At 44.1% G+C, this 22,887-nt stretch overlaps 1 protein-coding gene across 1 annotated transcript in view; it reads right to left on the bottom strand.

Annotated features, from left to right (window-relative positions):
* tafa5l (TAFA chemokine like family member 5, like) overlaps positions 1 to 14,182 on the bottom strand; it is a 91,030-nt gene extending 76,848 nt beyond the window's left edge. The window contains exons 1-2 of the mRNA XM_072680819.1: positions 13,994 to 14,182; positions 12,502 to 13,179 (exon numbers count right to left, since the gene is read on the bottom strand). Coding sequence (XP_072536920.1) covers positions 12,502 to 12,598 — 97 coding nt within the window. The 5' untranslated portion in view covers positions 12,599 to 13,179; positions 13,994 to 14,182. The remainder of the gene's footprint in view (positions 1 to 12,501; positions 13,180 to 13,993) is intronic.
* Positions 14,183 to 22,887: the final 8,705 nt, after the last annotated feature.

The raw sequence follows: 22,887 nt of genomic DNA, 5'->3' as shown, positions 1-22,887 counted from the left end.
CTGTAGGTTTTGGAGGCGTGACTCCAGACTCATGAACTCTCCTTACTCAGTTTTCCATTCAAGGGCACCTCGCATATCACCTGCTGTTTACATGTACACATGCATGAGCCTCCATGCAGACATGACACAGATGTGTGAGGTGTGTGGTGGTGGTGCAGTGTGTGTGTGTGGCTGACAGTGCCGACGGCGCCGTGACATTTCTAAATGTATTGTTAAATAAAGTGGCAGCGGTGCGGGTGATGACAGCTCATCCATCTGGCCGCTCTCAGGCCTTCAGCCAGGCTCTTTGATTTCCTGTCCGCTGTTTGACGGATGACCGGCTTTGTGGGGGAGCCGACACGGCAGGATTTAGGGCTACTTGGAGAGACCCTCATGTACCTGTATTACAAGACTTTCAAAAGTGAGGCACCCACACATCTGTACATTTACAGAACTCATAAATGAACCAACCAGAGCTGCCCATGTATTTGGGTCGTATTTTGTGACTTCGCCCCCTCAAGGACGTCTCATTGATACGCGTTTTAGTGCTGGGCAGCTTTAGTGAAATTTTGAAGATAGCATTAATACCTTTACTGAACCCATGCAGATTTACTGACCACAGCAGGCCGACTTTAAAGGGCAGTCATTCAGAGTGGTTTAGTATGAAATGGTTCATTGATTTCTTTACTGTGGTGGTGATAGGAACAAGGGGTCACAATGTCTATAACACAAAACTACACAGTTACATACCCCTGTAACAGCCAATCAGCAGTCTAGTTTTATGGTATAAGAAAAACCATAAGCATGCTTTATGGTTCAACAACATTGATTAGGCTTGGGCGGTATAACAGTAATACTGTATACTACCGTATTTAAAAATATTTACTGTCTTGGTAGTTCAAATTTACAACAAATTCATGTAGATGTGTCAGATTTCTGTCCTATGTCTATCTAGTACATGGCCAAATAAGCTCTTTAAGGATGGGGCACTGTGGGTACTCACTGATTGTTGAAGTCACCCTCTAAAAACAGCAGTTGTGAGTTTAGCGACACAGAGTTTGACTGAAAGACAGAGCAAGGATGAACCAGTCAACTCAATGTGCCGAAGAAAAACAATGGAAAACACTCCTACGACTATTCAATCATGCCTATGAGGTATACTGCTTTATCCTCTAAACCTGTGTGATTTCAGCCTCAGTTAGCTGGAACACGGCCTGTGCTGTGGTGTCCAAACACATCCTAACCGGTCGCATTTCATCTTTCTGTTCAAGGTCAAGGTGCTGAGGTAACGACACAACCAAAAGACAGCAAACATACACACATACACACAGACTACCGGCCTTGTCCAACATCGCGACCATGTCGCGTTAGCACATCAGCTAACAGACTCGTCCAACATTGCTAGTAGCCATAGCAGTGCTGGTTCTGGGCCATCTCTCCTTAACAATGCGTGTACTTCAACACATAGCTAGATACACAGTCTTCCTATGTCCTGTGAACGAGCATGGACACCCCCTATTACGTTGTGTGACTCGACCCGAACCATTTTTTTTGTTTTCCATTTACACAGCCAGGACGAAGCACTTCCATCAGCGCTAGCACACAGTGAGGTAACATTCACTAAATTTTACAAAAAGTGTATTGAATTAAAATTGCATACAGACCCTTTAATCTCAAGAATTAATTACTTCAGGAATAGCACTAAAACCATAGGGGCAGTAGTGGCTCAGAACTCAGAGCTCCGGGCAATTGATGACAGGGTAGTGAGTTCTGAAGGTGGGTGCTGGAGTTGCTGCCCACCACTCCGGGAGTGTATGTGCTCACTGCCCCTGCTTCACTAGTATGTGTGTGTTCACCACTATGGATGGGTCAAATGTGGGGGACACGTTTCGCTGTACATAATACAGCTGTACATAATGCATAGTACAGTGACAAATACTAGCAGTAGTAGTACCAGTAGTACAGCTGAACAGGGGGTTCTCCAAGACCAGGGCTACTCCAACTGAACATTTCCAACATCTAAAATACACAGTAAATGGTTTATAATAATCAATTACTACTAATATTAACCATAAAAGGAAGTAAATGAAAGCCCACTCAAGGCCACCACTGGTACTGTGACTCTCATAGTCAGTAGAAGGCCAGTGCCTAGACCCACTCTGAACACAGAAACTGATGCACAGCATGCTTCTAAAAAATGATGCTGGCATCTACATGATTATTATGGGACTAATTTGGCTGAAGCTGCAGTAGAACCACTCAGCAGGTCTACATCTCCACATCATATCTACATCTACAATAAAAGGTGCATGTAAAGGGACTTTACACAGACAAACCTCCCGTTTCTTAAAGGGAGCATGCTCTATGTTTGTTAGCATCACTGAACCCCAAGCACAATTAGTGAGGGATCGAGATGTAATTATTGAAGTACCATTCAGTAGGGTGCACAGACCTCAATCACATAAACGCATCAAAAGCCCACCTCACCAGCTCTTTTCTCTGACACACACACACACAAATAAAAATGACCGGTACAGGGCCTTGGTTCGGTTTGTCACTGAAAAAGGCATTCTGACAAGAGGAACGTCTTTAGGCATCTCAGATTAAAGACACAGTTAAAAACAGGGACATTTTGAAGATATCTTCTACTTGAAAAAGCTGAAGGAAATAAAGGCCATTCCATCTGGGGCTGCTTCGGATTTTCCATTTTTAAAACATTGATCCTAAGTCACTATTCATTGCAGCCTGGAGGAAAAGAATCAGAGAGAGAGAGAGAGAGAGAGAGAGAGAGAGAGACATTCAAAAGTTTACAAAAGCTAATTTCTCCACATACCTGAACAGTCACCAGTGAGAGTGTGTGTACTGCCCTGTCTGGCTTCCTGTAGCTTCCTGCATCAGATTCCAAACTCTGACGTTGGCCTACAAAGCCAAAAATAGTCCAGCCCCTCCACTGAATGGGGCAGTGGTCAAACCCGGGTTTGTACCAAGAGCCCTTAGAGCTTCAAGTACAGCATCTTTGGAGTCTAGTCAATTCACACCAGCTAGGGGTGTTTTCTAAGTGAATAGCGAAGCACTTCTACATACAAGTCTACATACACAGTCATATCGAAATATTATGACCACCCCAGGTTTGTAATGAACTCAGCTCATTATTCCAGCTCCACTGACCATAAAGGAGCACTTTGTATTGGTTCTATAATAACAGACTGTAGTCCATAATCTGTTTTTCTGCAGACTTTGTTATCCTCCTTTCCCCCTGTTGTTCCCCCCATCCTCGGTCACATTTGCACATTTGTGTCAGCCACTGGTGCACCTTAAAGTAGCTGAATGCATTCATTATAAAGGGTGTCCACAAACATTTGGGCATACAGTGTATGTAGGGCAGCACAGCCTGGGTGTGTGCGGTAACAAGCCAGCGATGTGCACATGCAGAAAGCTGCTCGTTTGCATCTCATATCATGCCCGTGAAGCGCATTTGCATGGCCTTGAGTTTCTGAATGTGTGCAGCGTTACGGAGTGTGAGCCGCTTCGGAGGAAAATTCAACTGTTTTCACGATATTTTACAAACGACTAATCTCCGTACGACTTCGCTTACTGAGCGATTGCGCTGCAGAGGGGAGGAATCTTTTCATTTGGGTTTTGAGATTTTTTTGACAGTGCGTTTTAATCTGCCCAAGCTCCTCTTTTGTTGCCGGACTCCTTTTACACGCTACATTATTGACGACAAACACCCTGTGCGCTATCGGTGATGTCATCACCGCCGCGCTGCTATGATTGCAGATGACAGCTCGGGCCTCGGAGGATGGCATAATTAAATCAAGAGGGAAAAAAAACAAGCATTAAGACTTTATTAAGATTTAAGACTAGTCTCTCTCTCTCTCTCTCTCTCTCTCACACACACACTCATACATTATATGTATTAGTCATCACCATATATATGTTTTAAAAGTGATATACATACAGTGAGGGGAAAAAAGTATTTAGTCAGTCACCAATTGTGCAAGTTCTCCCACTTAAAAAGATGAGAGAGGCCTGTAATTGACATCATAGGTAGACCTGAACTATGAGAGACAAAATGAGAAAAAAAAAATCAGAAAATCACATTCTGATTTTTAAAGAATTTATTTGCAAATAATGGTGGATAAACAACATTTCAAACAATTAAAATCTCACAATACATGGCCCTGTTCATTCTTTCATGTACACGGACCAGTCGTCCTAGTTCCTTTGCAGAGAAACAGCACCAAAGCATGATGTTGCCACCCCCATGCTTCACAGTTGGTATGGTGTTCTTTGGATGCAACCTAGCATTCACTCTCCTCCAAACAAAACGAGTTTTACTTTGGTTTCATCTGAACATAAGACATTCTCTCAATACTCTTTCGGAACATCCAAATGCTCTCTAGCAAACTTCAGACGCGCCCGGATATGTACTGGCTTAAGCAGGGGAACACGTCTGGCACTGCAAGATCTGAGTCCCTGGCGGCGTAGTGTGTTACTGATGGTAGCCTTTGTAACGTTGGTCCCAGCTTTCTGCAGGTCATTCACTAGGTCCCCCCGTGTGGTTCTGGGATTTTTGCTCACCGTTCTTGTGATCATTTTGACCCCACGGGCTGAGATCTTGCGTGGAGCATCTGATCGAGGGAGATTAGCAGTGGTCTTGTAGGTCTCCCATTTTCTGATTATTGCTCCCACAGTAGATTTCTTCACACCAAGCTGCTTGCCTATTGCAGATTCAGTCTTCCCAGCCTGGTGCAGGTCTACAATTTTGTTTCTGGTGTCCTTCAACAGCTCTTTGGTCTTCACCATAGTGGAGTTGGAGTGTGACTGTTTGAGGTTGTGGGCAGGTGTCTTTTATACTGTTAACCAGTTCAAACAGGTGCCATAAATACAGGTAATGAGTGGAGGACAGAGAAGTTACAGGTCTGTGACTGCCAGAAATCTTGCTTGTTTGTAGGTGATCAAATACTTACCATTATTCACCATTATTTGCAAATAAATTCTTTAAAAATCAGACAATGTGGTTTTCAGAATTTTTTTTCTCATTTTGTCTCATAGTTGAGGTCTACCCTTGATGTCAATTACAGGCCTCTCTCATCTTTTTAAGTGGGAGAACTTGCACAATTGGTGACTGACTAAATACTTTTTTCCCCACTGTATATATATATATATATATATATATATATATATATATATATATATATATATATATATATATATATGATTTTAAAAGCCTCTTAAAGAGACAAGTGTAATGAGTCTTCATTGCACGCTTCAAGAGCTCTGCAGGTCTGCAAGTGATTCCTGGTAATTGATTCACTGTAGAGGTCAAAGGTCAAGCCTATTGATCATCCCATCTTGGATCTCTAAGTAAAGCTGGAGTCACAGCCGTCCTTGCTTATCAGCCTGCTCTTTGATCCAGCCATAGAATGTGGTTCGTACAATAGATATAGACTGATCCAGTGCCATGCAAATGTTTGGGCAGTCATTTCTGTTATTATGAATAGTTAAGTACATTAGAAGATGAGCTGATCTCCAAAAGGCATTCAGTTCAAGAAGACACACTCTCTCAACATTTTAAGGGAGATTATTACTATATTAAGTATATTATTTTTATATTTGTCTTGTAAAAAAGGAAAGAGCGGAAAGTTTGGGCAGCCCAAGAGATTTGAGCTCTCAGATAACTTTAGATAACCAAGGTCTCAGGCCTTAATTAGCTTGCTGGAGTATTTTTGCATATGCAGTCAGTTTCTTTAAATGCACACACACAGCATATCTAGGCCCTGTAAAGAACTGCCACCAATGGAATAGGACTCTCTGGAGCAGATAAACATGAACCTATTGGCACCATGCTGCCTAATGCCAGGTATGTGGCCCCCAGCATGGAGCTGTGGAGCAGTGTCGCGGGAATGATGAATGGTGCTCCATCCAACATTTGGGATGAGTTGAGTAGTAGGGCTGACCTCACTAGCACTCTTATCACTGAATGCAATCAAATCCTCACAGCAATGGTCCTCCACAAACTAGTAGAAAGCCTTCTTCCTTGGATAGTAGAGATAGTTACTCCAACAAAACCTGGACATTTTGTAAAACCCTTGATTTCAGCAGGTGTCTCAATACTTTCGTCTTTTCGTCCAGTAGTGTAGCTTAAATATCACTGTCCAATCCAGCAAATTAATTGTATTCCCATGCAGATTTGACTACAATAGACCTGAATAAATCTACAGCTTGCTTTACAGCTCGGCTGAAGTCTTGTTTATATGCAGAATAGAGAGAAATAGAACAGAACAGAAGCGAGCAGAATAGAGTCTGTCTACTCTACTTGCACTACTGAAGCAGATAACTTCCTCTCCTGCTAGCGACCCACACTGCCATCGTTTTTCAGTTTTTTATTTTCGTATTTTTTGGCCTTGCGAGAGGCAAATTGCTTAACATAGTCACAACAGAACTGCAAACAATATTGCAGAGTTATGAAATGAAACACTCCCTGCACGCCGCTGTGAAATTACCTTCACGCCAGATGAAAAGTGCCTGAGAGTTAATGACTGTTTTTTGGCTCGGCCTGCCGGGCCTGTTGCCTATTCCACTCTGTGACATTTTGGGAGTGGGGGAACGTCACTTTGAGCAAGTGGGTGAACTTTTGAAGAGGTCCACTCTGAGTGGAACCATGGGGATTGTGTAAGTGTGTGTGTGTTTGGTCTGCATGTGGTGTGCATGTGTGCAACTGTGGAGGGAGACGGCGTTCCTGCAGATAGATGAGAAACAGAAAGCTTTTTCGCCTTTGAGTCTCAGTGGGGGTCTCGGCTAAGCTTTTGATCCGCTGAAGTCAGTTGGTGTCAGATAATGTTTTGGGTGGGAAAGGCCCACGTTCAAGTGACGATTTGCGCGGTTGGGTGCCTGCGAATGTGCTGCATTAAGGGTAGGAGGACGCTACACTGTGACACAGTTCATTTCTGTCAAGGCTCTTACCAGTCTACTCCCTGTCCCTGCTAATGGCCATCTGTAGGAGACAATGCAGCAATGAAGGCAGGTGTGACACTCTCTGTCTGGTTGCACGATCCGTCGGCTGTTATTGATCATTATTGCGGTTTCTTTCCATTAAGCCTGAACAGACAGTTGTGCAAGTTGTAGTTTGTACCACCTAGTGCTATATAGCACCCCCTGATGCAGCTAATACAGCCTGCAGTGTGTTAATTAAGCAGTAACACGTAGGGATGCACCGATCCCACACTAGGATCGGATATTGGTCCCGATACTAATGAAATTTGCTGGATCGGGTATCGGATCATTAGTCTGATCCACAGGACCGATCCATTCACGGAACTCGATACTTGCACCACTGGTATCATAGGCTTCATAACCCAGGATCAGAGTAATTTACAGATGTGATACACATATCATAGCAAATAGCAAGTGTGGTGCCCTTGACATGTCATCATCTTTCAGGGAATAATCCAGCTCGTCGGAGAAGGGCGGAGCTACTAGCTCCTTTTTTGTCATGAGCCCAGACAACTCTGTGCTGAGGTCCAGCACAGTTATTAATTTTAGAGACAAATAAACAGAAATTGGGTGTCTCTAACACAATAATCTGTTTTAACTTGTTTTAGTATGTTTTATAAAGTTAGTAAAGTAATGTTTAAGTAAATCCTTTATTAATTCAACAACGATATTGGATCGGTATCGGGTATCGGCCGATACGCAAAGTTGATGTATCGGTATCTGTATCAGAACAGAAAAAGATGGAGCAGTGCATCCCTAGCAACGTGTAAATGCTAGCACGCTCAATGTACTTCCACAAGCCATCGCCCTTGTCCTATCCACCATGAAATAAGATGTTTCAAATCCAAAGGTGAAAACAGAGAGAGAGGAGCTGGGGGAACAAACAAGACTACAGTTACCGCAGCAATAAATCGCTGCGGTAAATTGCTACAGTTCCCACAATACCATGCAAATCCAACAGAATTACCATATTTATCCTAATAGTGTGTACTGTGTAATAACCGTGTCACTGTGTGCAGCGAACTGTGATTCTGTACCGTGATGGTTCAGCAGGAATATACATCACATATATACAAATATACTTACACCCAGGGGCGCTGCCAGGGATTTTGGGCCCCATGAGAAGATATTACCCTGGGCCCTACCACTCCACTGGCCCAGGCCATACCAACCTTAAAATCATAATATTGTGCGCACAGTGGAATTCACTATGTGATGCAAGACTGATGAATACCTTCTGTATAAAAAAAAAAATATTACAGTATCTTTTTGTAGAAAACATAATTGTAAGTGTAGGGCTGCACAATACTGAAATAAATTTCATTTCAATATAATTATAATATAATTTTCTGCTATTTATATTTGCAATATAAAACAATTACAGGAATTTTCACAAGATCTCACAAGAGGTCAATGATCCAACATGGCACGATATTAATGCATCTATTTATTTATTGTCCATTACAATGTATCCAAGGTTGGAGTAAAATAAATGATATTGGACAGATATAATCTGCTTCTGGTAAAACAGTGAGAACAGTGATACAGATTTCCCATTCGTATTAAGCAGCAAAAACATTGTAGCATGCCATGTTTAATATGATTTGACATTGCACCTGACATTGCTCATCCTGTGATGTGACTACTGCACAAGTGCACACTGCAATGACGATATTGAAATGACATATTGTGCAGCCCTAATAGCAAAGGCTTTTTAATAATAATAGTATATTAGTAGTAAATCATAAAATAAATTCCCACTGTGCCCCTGCAATTATGCAAAGTGCTGAATACAGATCTGCTCATCGCCTTCTGCAGTTGGGAGTAGTAGGGCTGTGATATGGGGATTGGAGGACGGGGCTGCATATTAGGCACATAATGTGTATTTGTGTATTCATACCGCATACGTGTTTTTGTACCGATCCATCACAGTAACGGGGGTCATGGTACGGGGGGTCACGGTGCAGGGGTCACTGTACACAGTCGAATAGAGAATGAATGGTATGCACTATTACATGGAATATGGTAATTTTACAAGCACTTATGCCACCCGGAAAGCTTAAGTTGCAAACTGAGAAGTGTAGTGACGTAGAAGTATTGCTATGGTAACTGTGATCCTGTATATATATATATATATATATATATATATATATATATATATATATATATATATATATATAAGAATGATAGTCATTGGTTGAAACATGCAGTCAGTCACTTTACCTTAACCCATCAGCAGCTTCCCCCTGTCTTTAAAAAGTAGGCTTATATATATATATATATATATATATATATATATATATATATATATTCAATGTACGAAAGAATCTGCAGAGACTCCAGATGTTATATGGCCTGGGGCCGATGATGGGGCCTACGCCAAAGTCTTTCAAACTCTTTGACACAATTTCTATGTCAAGATTTGGAGTCTTCGGATATTTTGAAGATTTTGAATTCTCAAACAGTTGAACAGTGATTTTATGTTAACAGGACTGTAAAATGCGAGTAGGTATGTTTATTAAAGCACATTCTCCTACTCTGAAACTTAAGTGCCTTAATTGAGAGCGCTTTGCCAAGGCCGTATTGTTAGGGACGTGGTTGAGAAGGAGGACATGGCTATTCTATTCAACCAGTGCAGTTGCCTTTAGAAGGGTTCAGAAAACATGTTGGCACGTCAGCTACTGCGAACAAAATACCTCATGTAGAAGATGATGAGCCTCATTAGCATCCAACACTGCACTGCTCAGTAGCTCTGCGTTAGCTCATTAGCTCCTCTACAGTTAAAGCCTCCATTACTCTTCCAACACAAAAACCTACTAATTTCTCTCGGCTATTTTAGAATAAAACACATTACCAACTAAATTCTTTTGCGTGTTGCCAAATTGTTACATTGCTGAATGGTGTTACCTATTAGAGGTGCACAAAAATGACAAACTGTATTTTGTCATGGCTGAATAATAAGCTGGAAAACGAGCCAATTCTAAAACCTCACAAAAACAGCATGGGCAGCTCAGACTGGTCAAGCTGGTTAAGATGGTTGACCAGTTAAGCTCTAGACCAACATAGCATATGGTATAATTAGATTTTTTAGCTGGTCTACAGGCATGATCAACCTGACCAAGCTAAACCAGGCAGGTTGATCAGCATGACCAGCACGACTAAGCTGATCACCAAGCTGGGCAGTCAGCATCACCAAGCATGGCTAACCAGCATAGGGTATGTTTTCGTCTGAATGACCAGCTTTTCAGCCTTTCGCCTTGACCATCAAAGGCCGGCCACCAGCCAGCAAAAGCTGGTCTTGAGCTGGATTTTCTGCAGTTTGAGGGTTTTGTGCTAGACTAAAAGCTACGCTAGTTAAACTGGACCACCTCAGCTGACTAACAAACTGTAGCTAAACACACATCAGACAGAAAAGCCCTGGCTTGTCAGTTTTTTAGGTAAGGCTAAAAGCTAACAATCTGACTAACAATCTCTTTAGCTTGCTAACAGTACATCGCACTGAGAGGACACAACAACAGGACAGCAGCACTATCCAGTTAAACTCTGTATATGTTATATATGTTTTTCTCATTCTCATTTCTAAGATGCAGCTCCTGTGAACCATCATGGTGTAACAGTAGGGCTTATTGTTTTTTACAAGCCAACTCCATAAAGGAAAATCAGCATGTTTTATTTGGATGTAAAAGAACAGGGTGGTAAACAGGCTAGACAATTAGAATTTTTGTTGCCCCAACCCAATTATTCTTTTATTAAATAACTTAACTTGAAATACTTAATGCAAATAATGAATGCATTCCTATGCAGATTTAACACCAGTACCGTACGCTAGAAGGAAGCCTACAGCTCCATTATGGTAACTCTTACACTGATGCAAATCTCAAAATGAGTCTAAATGCACATCTATTAATCACACAGAATTATAAAATAATTCAATCATTTCAGCATTTGGCAGCTCTAGTAATTATAGTTAGCAGTGCACAATACTGAATTTCTGAGCCCACACACACACATATATGTGCGGTACATATGTAGTTGCAGTTCTAGCTCTCACTGCCTTTTTAGGCCAGTTAGCTGATCACACACACACCATCCCGAGTCTTTCCCTGATTCTAATTCTCACAGGCTTTTTGTTAGGCTGCGTGCAGACTCACACAGACAAACACACACACACACACACACATATCTGAGCAGGCAGTGCTCACACACATGTATGCACGCATGCATGAATGCACAAGTGCACACAGGCACACACAAACACACACACACACACACACACAGAACTCAGACCTTCGGTATGACCATATTAGGATGTGTGTGAGAGGTTTGGGATTTGCGAGTCTCGCACTACCAGCAATCTGACATTCAACATGGGGCTGCTCAATGCAGGTGCAAATTTTGCTCTCAATATTCTCCTCCGCATTTCCATATCAATACCACAAGGTCACCAGGTCTCTCCCAAGAACTCTCCGCTCTCCATTGTGGTTTCTGCCCTTGTGTGTTAAGACATGGCCCAGGACCCAAGCTGAATATTACGTCCCACTGAATGTCAATAGATCAAGGCAAGACCCCGGAGGCATTATCATATCCTCTGTTTTCCCTATATTGTGGTTCTAGTCCAAAGCTCAGCTGAATGACATCACGTCCAATGCTTGCGTCCTGCACTTTCAAACCCAGGACACAAATTAAAACCTGGACTCTTATCCTAATATGATGTGACTGCTTATTACTCACGTCCACTCCATTTCGGCTAGATTCCTCAGTATTTACAATGAAAGTAATCAAGCGACGTCTTATCAGTATCAGAACGGATCTATCAGTGCTGACACAATCCTGTACCGAATCTAGCTTGAAACAGCACACACTCACCCTGTGATGGGATGATGTTAGCGATGTGTTTCTTGCTGTAGGCTAGATGTGCGTTTGACTAGTAGATTTGAGCATCATAACCTACTTTTAGACGTGAATATTCAGTGAAGGCTTCAATTAAAAAGGGCTCATTTAGAGCTTTTAAAGAAAACAGCAGATCGGCATCGGCTAATGCTGGAGATTTCCATGTCCTTTTCGATATCAGATAAGAAAAGAAAATATGTAGTGATTTAAGTGTCGACAATAAGGACAAACATGGACAAAATACCCATCAAAAAGCCCCCAAAAAAGACTTCTACTACCTTTTTGACCTTTTTAGTGTCCTCTTGTCCATTTCTATAGACACCCGGATGTCAAACGGCGTCAGAAACCATTCAAACAAGTCTATTTTACACTATTTTAGACAAGTTGCCCTACTTTGAAACTACCACCAATCTGGCTAATCAGCTAATCTGGTGTCCATAAGCTTCCATTACCTGTTAGCCACCTTAGCCTCGCACAGCTTTACTCTACAGAATCAGACTCCATATACCAAACACGTCTCAGCTGATCGACTTCACCCAAAGCCAGGGGCTAAACTGCGCGAATCTGAACCCTTTAACAGGTCACGGAAAGCACGGAAAGCACTGAAAGGGAGGACGCTCCAGCAGTACTTGCCTTCTTTAAGCAGGTGTGTGTATATGAGCCAGAGCAGGAGCAGGCAACATAGTGAGGCGCCTCCTCCGGCGCAGAGAGCCCGCGTCCCAGACTGCATCCTGCACCCCGTCCCGCGCCCTAACGAGCTCCCCGCATGCACGCTGCTGCTACTTCTGCTGCTGCTTCCATGGAGCCGCCCGTGACGGGGTGGTAGGGTAGGTAGATCCAGGGAGGGCAAAAGGTGGCAGTTATCTGACGTTATCTGGGTCACGCCGTTGCCGTATTATCCTTATTTAGCATTACTTTTGTAACCCTTCACCTCCACCCAAACCAAGTAGAAGAAGAAGACGGGAACAGCACAAGCAGTACAGAAGAGTCAGGTTCTACAAAGCCCTTCATTCACCAGAGGAACCAGAAGAACCAGAGGAACAGCATCAGGCATCAGAGGAGTGGTGCTGAGGAGAAGCAGTGATGCAGGAGAAGGAGAAGCTGGTGAAGGAGAAGGGGGGAGAGATTCAGCAACATGCACTGCGGTCACGCAGGAATATCCACAGTGGTCAGCCGGAACCACCGCTTCGGAAAGGAGCAGAACGAGGAGCCGGTGTGTGTGTCTCTGTGTGTGTGTGTCTGTGTGTGTGTTATTCTTCCGATGCCTCCAATAAGTGGCACTCCGTTCATCTCATATTGAAGAGGTTTGCCCTGTGGGAAAGGAAGGAAGGAGAGAGAGAGAGGGAGGGAGAGAGAGAGAGAGAGAGAGAAATAGATTGTTGAGTAATAAGAAATGAAGCTGTGCGCGGTTGAGGGACATTTCTTAATGCTTGGCTGCATTCGAAAACTCAACCACCCACACATCCACACACATTTCAGCACAGCTTATCAGGAATATCTGATGGTTCTGACGTGAAGCGTTGATGGCATTGCACCACAGCTTATCTCAGCAAGCAGCTATGCTTTATGATGTTACAGGTATGGGCAGTATAGGGGGGGGTGTACTGGCAGCCTGGTGTGGTAAGGAACTTTTGCAAGGGGATGGGGATGGGGGCATGAGCAGACCTTCTCTATACGCTGGTATTGGGGGATTCACCTCACCTAGTGCTGCTGCTGCTGCAGTTGGATAGCAGAGATGGCCAGATGGGACGAGCACTGGCTTACTGCGAGTATATGCAAGCTTTAATGAAGGGTTTAAGGACAAACTAAGCAGCTGCTTGAGCTTCTCACCTACTTTGAGTTGGCATCTGGTTGGCACCAGGGTCTTTTTTCGGAATTCTCCGTTCCACCTTAAATGGTGCAGCAGTTCCATTCTGGCGCCTGAGGCGCCAGAATGGAACTGCTGCACCATTTAAGGTGGAACGGAGAATTCCCCCAAGAAGCTGGCGCTGCCAACTTCAGCCTCATTGCAGAGCAGCAACAGGACCATCGAGCTCCCTAACCATCAGCAGAAGCTCGAATGCTCCACGATTGCTCCAAATAACCGACGCATCAACTTTTTACCACGTAAATACGCACGACTTACCCACGGAGCGCGCTGAAGGGGGTCCGCGTTAACTGCAGCTCCTGCCAGTTACAGTCTACCGCTAGCCAGCACGACCGACTGCTTCTGCTCCTGCTCCAGCTCTTGCTCCTGCTACTGCTGCTACTCCCTCTCTCTCCCTCTCCCTCTCTCTCTCTCTCAACGTCACTCTCTCACCGAGCTGCGCCGTCTCCAGCCTCCATCCTGCGTTGGACCCTCGTTTCTCTCTCCTCACAAGTCATTCAGTAAATTCGCATGCCTCAGCTCAGAGCTTGCATCTGACCTGGAATAAACAGCTTGGGTTGGACGTTTAAACGTTTTTAACGTTTTTTTAAGTTGTTAACGTTTTTTTACGTTTTTAACGTTTTTTTACGTTTTTTTTTAACGTTTTAACGTTTACGTATAGTAATGGATGCTCATTGTCCACTATGTACTCTGTACTTGAAGTTGCACCCATTGCTGACACAGATGTGCAAATGCACACACACACACAGCATGTTCTTGTAAATAGAATAGAACCTATGGGTATCATGTCTAATGCTGGATGTGGGCTAGAGGGGTGTGTAAAGCCACCCCAGCATTGAGCAGTGGAGCTGTGTTATCTGGAACGATGGTTGGAGATGAGGTGGGGTGGCGATCATCCAACATCCTGACCTCACTTAACGCTTTTGCAATCAAATCCTTACTGCAATGCTCCTTCTAAATCGAGCAGAAAGCCTTCTTTCCTGGACAGTAGAGACAGTTACTCCCACAAATGCGGGATACACTCTTTTTAACATCTTTAATAACATGAATGAGCAGGTGTCCAAATACTTTTGTCCTTTTAGTGTATTAACTATGTTTTAGTCTTGGGAGCGTTCCTGTAATGCTAGTGTTTACCGTTATTACGTCACGTAATTTTTCTGTAATGTTACAGGCTAACCTTCCTGGAACCTTTTAAAAACGTTGCTGAACGTTCCTATAACGTTGTCTGTTAGCTTGGTTTAGCTATGAAATGCGGTCCAGAGGACGCTGCACTTTAGTCACAGTTCAGTTAGGACTAGCGTTGACCAAAGTCAGCAGAAGTAGCATAGGTAGACCCTGCCATACTATACTAGCCAGGGGCGCCGGTCTTACCACACAGCCATACTATACTAGCCAGGGGCGCCGGTCTTACCGCCCAGCCATACTATACTAGCCAGGGGCGCCGGTCTTACCACAGAGCTATATTATACTAGCCAGGGTCGCCAGTCTTACCACACAGCCATACTATACTAGCCAGGGGCGCCGGTCTTACCGCCCAGCCATACTATACTAGCCAGGGTCGCCGGTCTTACCACACAGCCATACTATACTAGCCAGGGGCGCCGGTCTTACTGCCCAGCCATACTATACTAGCCAGGGTCGCCAGTCTTACCGCCCAGCCATACTATACTAGCCAGGGGCGCCGGTCTTATCGCCCAGCCATACTATACTAGCCAGGGTCGCCAGTCTTACCGCCCAGCCATACTATACTAGCCAGGGGCGCCGGTCTTACCGCCCAGCCATACTATACTAGCCAGGGGCGCCGGTCTTACCACACAGCCATACTATACTAGCCAGGGGCGCCGGCCTTACTGCCCAGCCATACTATACTAGCCAGGGTCGCCAGTCTTACCGCCCAGCCATACTATACTAGCCAGGGGCGCCGGTCTTACCGCCCAGCCATACTATACTAGCCAGGGTCGCCGGTCTTACCACACAGCCATACTATACTAGCCAGGGGCGCCGGTCTTACCGCCCAGCCATACTATACTAGCCAGGGTCGCCGGTCTTACCACACAGCCATACTATACTAGCCAGGGGCGCCGGTCTTACCGCCCAGCCATACTATACTAGCCAGGGGCGCCGGTCTTATCGCCCAGCCATACTATACTAGCCAGGGTCGCCAGTCTTACCGCCCAGCCATACTATACTAGCCAGGGGCGCCGGTCTTACCGCCCAGCCATACTATACTAGCCAGGGGCGCCGGTCTTACCACACAGCCATACTATACTAGCCAGGGGCGCCGGTCTTACCGCCCAGCCATACTATACTAGCCAGGGGCGCCGGTCTTACCACACAGCCATACTATACTAGCCAGGGGCACCGGTCTTACCGCCCAGTCATACTATACTAGCCAGGGGCGCCGGTCTTACCGCCCAGCCATACTATACCAGCCAGGGTCGCCGGTCTTACCACACAGCCATACTATACTAGCCAGGGGCGCCGGTCTTATCGCCCAGCCATACTATACTAGCCAGGGTCGCCGGTCTTACCACCCAGCCATACTATACTAGCCAGGGTTGCCGGTCTTACCACCCAGGGCTATTATTATGGCTGCAGGTTTTCATTCTGGTTAAGCAGGAGCACGCGCCATATACCTGATCAACTAAGACTAACTAAACTATAAAGCCTCAAACTCTGAACGCCACAAAGTGAAAGCCAGGGAAGTCAGCAGGTATCTGTGCTAGGCTAAAAGCTAATGCTAGTCAGACAGCTTGTATTATCTTATCTCTCCATTGTCTGTTCCCTCAGTAAAACAGCCTGGACCACCAGACTGGAGCTAAACATAGGTCAGAAGGGAAATGAGCGGGCGCTAAACCAGGAATGAAACAAGCGATTATCTGTTCAAGTTATGGCTTCGACACAATATACGACTTGTAGACTCATCAGGTCACTGCACTGTTCAAACTACACAACTCGATCTCTTGTAAGCGTGAATGTTGAAGTGGTTGTGGATGTGTGAGGCCGTTTTTAGGCCGTAAAGATGTGGATGTCCACAAGCAGATCAACATGAACCTATTGGCACCATGCTGCCTAATGCCAGGCCTGAGCTAGAGGGGTGTAAAGCCCCCCTGCACCGAGCTGTGGAGCAGTAGAAGAACTGTGCTCTCTGGAATGATGGTGGTGCTCCATCCAATACTTTTGGAATGAGCTGGGGATAAGGTCATGACCTCAACATCATGACCTCACCTAATGCCCCCATGAGCTGAATCCACTCTGTACTTTTTAGGACCCTAAGAGAAGAAGGATACAAGTTACACACACACACACACACACACACACACACATTATAAACACAGCATTATTTCCGCCTCACAGATTGTCTGAAAATTAAACATCGTTAAACACTTTGAAACATTTGCAAGACACAAGTCATCATCACCACTTATTTTCCTCTCAGCAATCCCATCTTTCTCCAGTGTCTTACCTCTTCTCCACGCTCTGGCTTTTCAGGGTTTGACTTTGTCAGTCCGGCAGTCATCGACAGTCCATTTCTGACCACAGGATCACAGGATCACTGTCCTCTGGATATTTTTGGTTGGTGGGCTGTTTTTAGTTATACACAATAACTTCTGTGTACACATGTACAGATACACTATATGGACAAAAGTATTGGGACATCTGCTTATTTCATTGTTTCTTCTGAAATCAAGGGTATTAAAAATGTTTATCCTGCTTTTGTTGGAGTAGCTGTCTCTACTGTCCAGGAAGAGGCCTTTCTACTAGATTGTGGAGCACCGATCACCAACTCACCTCATCCCAAACTCCCCAACTCATTCCAAAAGTATTGGATGGAGCCCCATCCATCATTCCAGAGAACACAGTTCCTCCACTGCTCCACAGCTCAATGCTGGGGGGCTTTGTACCCCTTTAGCCCACACCTGGCATTAGGCAGCATGGTGCCAATAGGTTCAGGTTTATCTGCTCCAGAGAGTCCTATTCTATTGGCAATACTTTTCTGCTGGGTTAGCTGTTTGTGTGTGTGTGTATATTTGCATATCTGTGTCAGCAATGGGTGCAACTTAAAGTAGGTGCATGCATTCCTTCATGCTTCCCAAAAGGTGTCCACAAACATTTGGACATGTAGTCTATCTGCTTCTTTAAGGACTCTAAATAGCAGCAAAAAGAGTTGTTTTTGTTAAAAGTCACATAGTGTAAGAAAGAACCATAATTAACAGTGAGTAGAAGGCCTCCTTCTTCTGTTGAGTGGATTCAGGTACTAAAGGCCACCACTTGTTTTTGACTATCTGACGAATTAAAGGAAAGAGTGTAAACAGGCTCAATATGTTGCAGAAGAATGTTTCAGTAGTTAGAGACTGAAAGGCTTTTACAGGATGAGTATTCCCTGTTCCAACACACTTGATCCAGCTCATCAGCTTATCATCAACCCCATCCCGAACAAGATCAGGGGTGTTCGGACAGGGAAACCTTACCTGTACTCCAACACTGTTCACTACATTATTTACTAGGCTTTTTCTAACACCTTTAAATAAAGATGCCAAAAGGGATTCTTCATGATGCCATCCACTCTACTTTCCAGGAAAGACTTTCTAATAGATTTTGAAGCATTTCTGTGAATATTTAATTGTATTCAGCAACAAGAGTGTTAGAAAGTTCAGGATGTTGGATGAGTCACCAACCCACCTCAACTACTCACTACTGGATGGAGCACCAGCCATCATTCCAGAGAATACCATTAGTTCCACTGCTCCACAGCTCAAAGCTAAGGAGGGGCTTTATACCCTTCTAGCCCACGCCTGGCATTAGGCATGGTGCCAATACATTCATATAAGATACACAATGATATGATACACAATATTTATCATGATACATGTAATCACAGATTCTAAAAAAATACTATTCAGATACTCTCTCATACTAAGTACAGTGATTTTGATTCAACATCTGCTGCTCTCCATCTAATTAAACCAGTCTAATTACACTGTTTGTAATGAATCTTGCAGCTGATCAGTGCATACTAACAGTATCCTCCATATGCTTTCACCATACGATAAGATATCGTCATATTGCCCATATTGCTCTATGTTCATATTTAACTTCTCCAGATTGTCCTATTCTATTGGCAGTACTAGAGAATTGTACTGTGGAGATACAGGAATTGGGCATTTGCACATCTCTGTCTCTAGCTGAATTTATTCATTAGAAAGGATATCCACAAATATTTGGACATATGGTGTATTTAGGACCCACCTAACCACCAAATGAACCATTTATGCATTCAAATTGTTCCCACGGTTCAAGTTATCATGGTTCTAGGATGGATTCTAAAATTGGTGTAGAACCTTGAGTGTTCTTACGAAGGTTCTTTGAACACCTGAACACCTGTTCAAACGAAGTTCTTACGAAGGTTCTTTAATCAATATGTGGTTGATGAGGTGCAACAAATAATACCACTACCTGCCAGTGAGCTACTGTACTGTAAATACATTAGCTCTGCGGGTATTTATAGATCTAAAGGAATGGTATGGACAATATGGTGAGGCCCATGGGTTAGCCTTGAAAAGGAGAACGTGATCCATTCCCAGGTCTAATTTGGTAAAGCCATACATGACCTGAATAAATATAGTATGTGACGAGTGATTTACACCCCTCGTGGAGTTAGACAGTGACATCCTATATGTGGAAATAGTGCAACATCACATGACCTGTAGAAGGGTATAAAATGTGAGATGTTCCTCTGTCTGGGGAGAGAGCAGAGGGGCACTGAGAATTGGCGGGCTCTCTCCACACTGTACTTTTGATTAAAATGTTTCATTATTGCAACTGAAAGACGGTGGTCACGAGTCTCCTTTTAAGAAGAAGTCCTTCCAAGAACACCACGACACTACCACACCACATGGGAGACTGGGGTTCGATTCCCGGTCTGGGTGACTGTGCTGTGCTACACCAATAAGAGTCCCTGGGCAAGACTCCTAACACTACGTAGGCTTGCCTCTGTAATACGAGTAACCTTGTAAGTTGCTCTGGATAAAAGAGTCAGCTAAATACCGTAAATGTAACGAACCCTCATAAATTTCTCATTTATTGAAGGTTCTTCATGGCAGAATGACACAGTGGGTAGTGCCTGGGTGGCCCACAGCTCCAAGGGCCTAGGAATGTGGGTTCAGTGCAGTCACTATCTTTGAGGAGCTTGGTGCGCTTTCCTTGTGTCTTGGTAGGTGACACATGGTGAACTGGCTATGCAAAATTTTCCCTAGGTGTGAGTGAATGGGTGTACTGGCACCTCGTCCATTTCCGCCTTGCGCCAAATGATTCCAGGAAGGCTCTGGACCCACTTTGACCTAGAATGAGCAAATATGAAGATGGATGGACAACCCTTCATGACCCTTAACTTCTGCTTTTATATTCATGGTGCATTAGTTGTCTACACCTCAGTCTTCTCATTAAGGTCAAACCCATGTAAAAAGCACTGCAAGTTAAACCAGTGCTAGAAGAAGCTCTTGCCCGTACTTATGCAAGCTGAACACTTTATTTTTTACAGTAATGTCCAGACAAACTTCTAATGAGTAGCTGTCGTCCTCCTGCGTAGCTCTAAAAGCTTCACTGCTCAGGACGACCCGTGGATCCCAGCAGAAGGCAGTGAACCGGAGCTGCGAGGGCAGAGCGCGGGCCATCTGTGCAGCCAATAAAGCCGCTGTTTGTGGAGCGCACTGTCAGATTTAGCGCCCTACTGATGCCACTCCATCTTCTAAATGACTGTCGTTAAAAACTCCCCGCTCGTACCGCATCATATCAATAATTCAGCGCCCTGACCCCTGGAAGCAGCCTCTCAGCGCTATCAAGCAGTCAGACGGGTGGCCTCTCCATCGCAATGGCGCGCTGTCAGGAGCGGGAAAAAGATGGTAGTTCTGACAGACCTAATCATCGGGTCATAACGATAACTCAGTTCCGCCGGACAACGATGGCCCAGTAAGTCAAGCGACAAAGGCTTAAAGTCAGAGTGAGTGCATGTGAGAAGAGCGAGGAAGACCTTTGGTCTGCTAAAAAATATTCAACTGATGACCAAAACATTTGCACCATAAATTCCCCTGTAGCCCACCGTCCTTCATTTTAATGGCCGAAGCAATGGCAATCGCATTCCTAAGCCCAGTCTGAGAAGAACTGCGATCACCAGTGATTAAGTAAGTCTGTCACTGTCTGTACACTAGCCTGCTCCTTGGAGCTGGAGTTCACAGGTGGCTTAGTCCTTCCCATGTTTGTTTCCCTAGAGATTTTGATTTTTATCCCACCAGGGTCAGTGAGGGGACCAGAGAGTGTTAGAAATTGACCCCACCTTTGAGAAGCCCAACTGGGTCCCAGTTACACCTCATGTACAAGTTTACTCAGAGCCCATACCCATCTGGAACCCACCTAGCCCATGTTCCACCCATGCGCTCCCCTCATTAGCATGCTAGCAGGGTTTGTAGCTTTATTTATAATAGTGTATTGTCAGCTTGTATAGTCAGAAAAGTCCAAAATTTCATCATGCTCTATTCAGTCAGAGACCACCCTTCAACTCGTCCAGTTGTGCTCTCTCGGACCCTGGCTGCTGATGGCAACGCAGCATGATTTGGATTTCAAACTTCCACTGTGAGAAGGCGACTCTGTCGGACTCTGTCTGAGTCCAGACCTCAACATCATTGAATGTGTTTGGGAGGACTTGTATGGTGAGGAGCAGAAACTGTTCCAAATTGTCTAAACCTCGGAGATGTGGAAAGATCTCCCATCAGCAGAACTGAAAGGGAGTCTGTTTGAGTGTAATGTTGAGCTTTGCCACCAACTTTAGCATTAACACCTTCTTCAGATATTAGCTAGTTAGCTAGTAACACGTTCTTTGAACGTCTAATAGGGTGTTTTGTAGTAGAAATGAAAACAGCTATTCAAACAGTTTTTCACTACTGTCATATAAAAAGCATTCATCTCCTTACTATATATATATTTTTTGTTAATAATCGACATACTTATAGGGCCACCTGGTGGCTCTGAGGTCCAATGCAGCTGCTTAAATCACTTATAGCAAGAAACTGCTTCAATAATTCTAGTCCAGTAAATTTTGGACATTTTGTATTGGTACAATCATCATGAAATATTCACATATTCATAGTTTTTTCAACAAAGAAAAAACAAAACAAAAACAGGGAATATAAAATACAGTATATTTCACTTCCAAGTCAGTGTGAACCCTAACATAAACAACAGCCTTCGTCTTTAACCAAACATTGAGGTTACCACTGAAGCGTAGGCTGGAAAAAACATTTCCACCATATGGTGCGTCTATGAAGCCCGTGCTGGATTTACAGGAGAATTCCGCTGTGATTTTGCCTGAACTGTGAAGTGGAAGTAAAGAGGAGGAATTATCATTAGTCACTCCATTCCAGCCTTCAGCAGAAGGATATTCACCTGGTAAAATATGCAAAGCATGATGACTTATCCTTTATATAAGGGTACTTTTACATTTAGGAGAAACAGGCAACATACAAACAAACACTGATACGCTTCACATACATGGCGTCTGTACATTGCAGTCAGGTGCTGTATTTGATCTTTCATTTATTTGCATTCATTTAAATGAATTCATTAACTAGAGAAGTGCATTTCCTGAAGGGAACACAGACTGTTTCTACTGTACATAGTCACTAGGGTGAGATTGATTATGCTAGATGGTTGATATAGTATACCAAGTTGTTGTTATGGGGTTGCTATGGAGTTACATAGTGGTTGCTAGGCAGGATACACCACAAACACCATAGCATATACAATGTGTTTGCTATGGTGTTACTAGGTAGTTTCTCTGATGTTGCTAGGGCGTTTCTAGAAGGTTACCATGGTGGCGCAAATTGATTGTTGTCGTATCCCAGTTGGTTGTTATGGTGTTGCTAAGTGGTCACTAGGTGATTGATATAGTAGTGCTTGGTGGCTGCTATGGAATTACTAGATAGTTGCTTAGAAGTTGCTATGGTATTCCAGGGTGTTGGTATAATGTTGCTAAGTGATCGCTAGGTAATTCATATAGTGGTGCTAGATGGCTGCTATGGTATTACTAGGTGGTCGCTAAGGAGCTATGAAGGAGGAGCTGTGGTATCCCAGGTGGTTGGTATAATATTGCTAAGTGG

Source organism: Salminus brasiliensis, chromosome 6 (assembly GCF_030463535.1).
Source record: "Salminus brasiliensis chromosome 6, fSalBra1.hap2, whole genome shotgun sequence".
Taxonomy (NCBI): domain Eukaryota; kingdom Metazoa; phylum Chordata; class Actinopteri; order Characiformes; family Bryconidae; genus Salminus; species Salminus brasiliensis.
The sequence above is the reverse complement of the archived record's forward strand: the minus strand, read 5'-3'. Positions and strand labels throughout refer to the sequence as shown.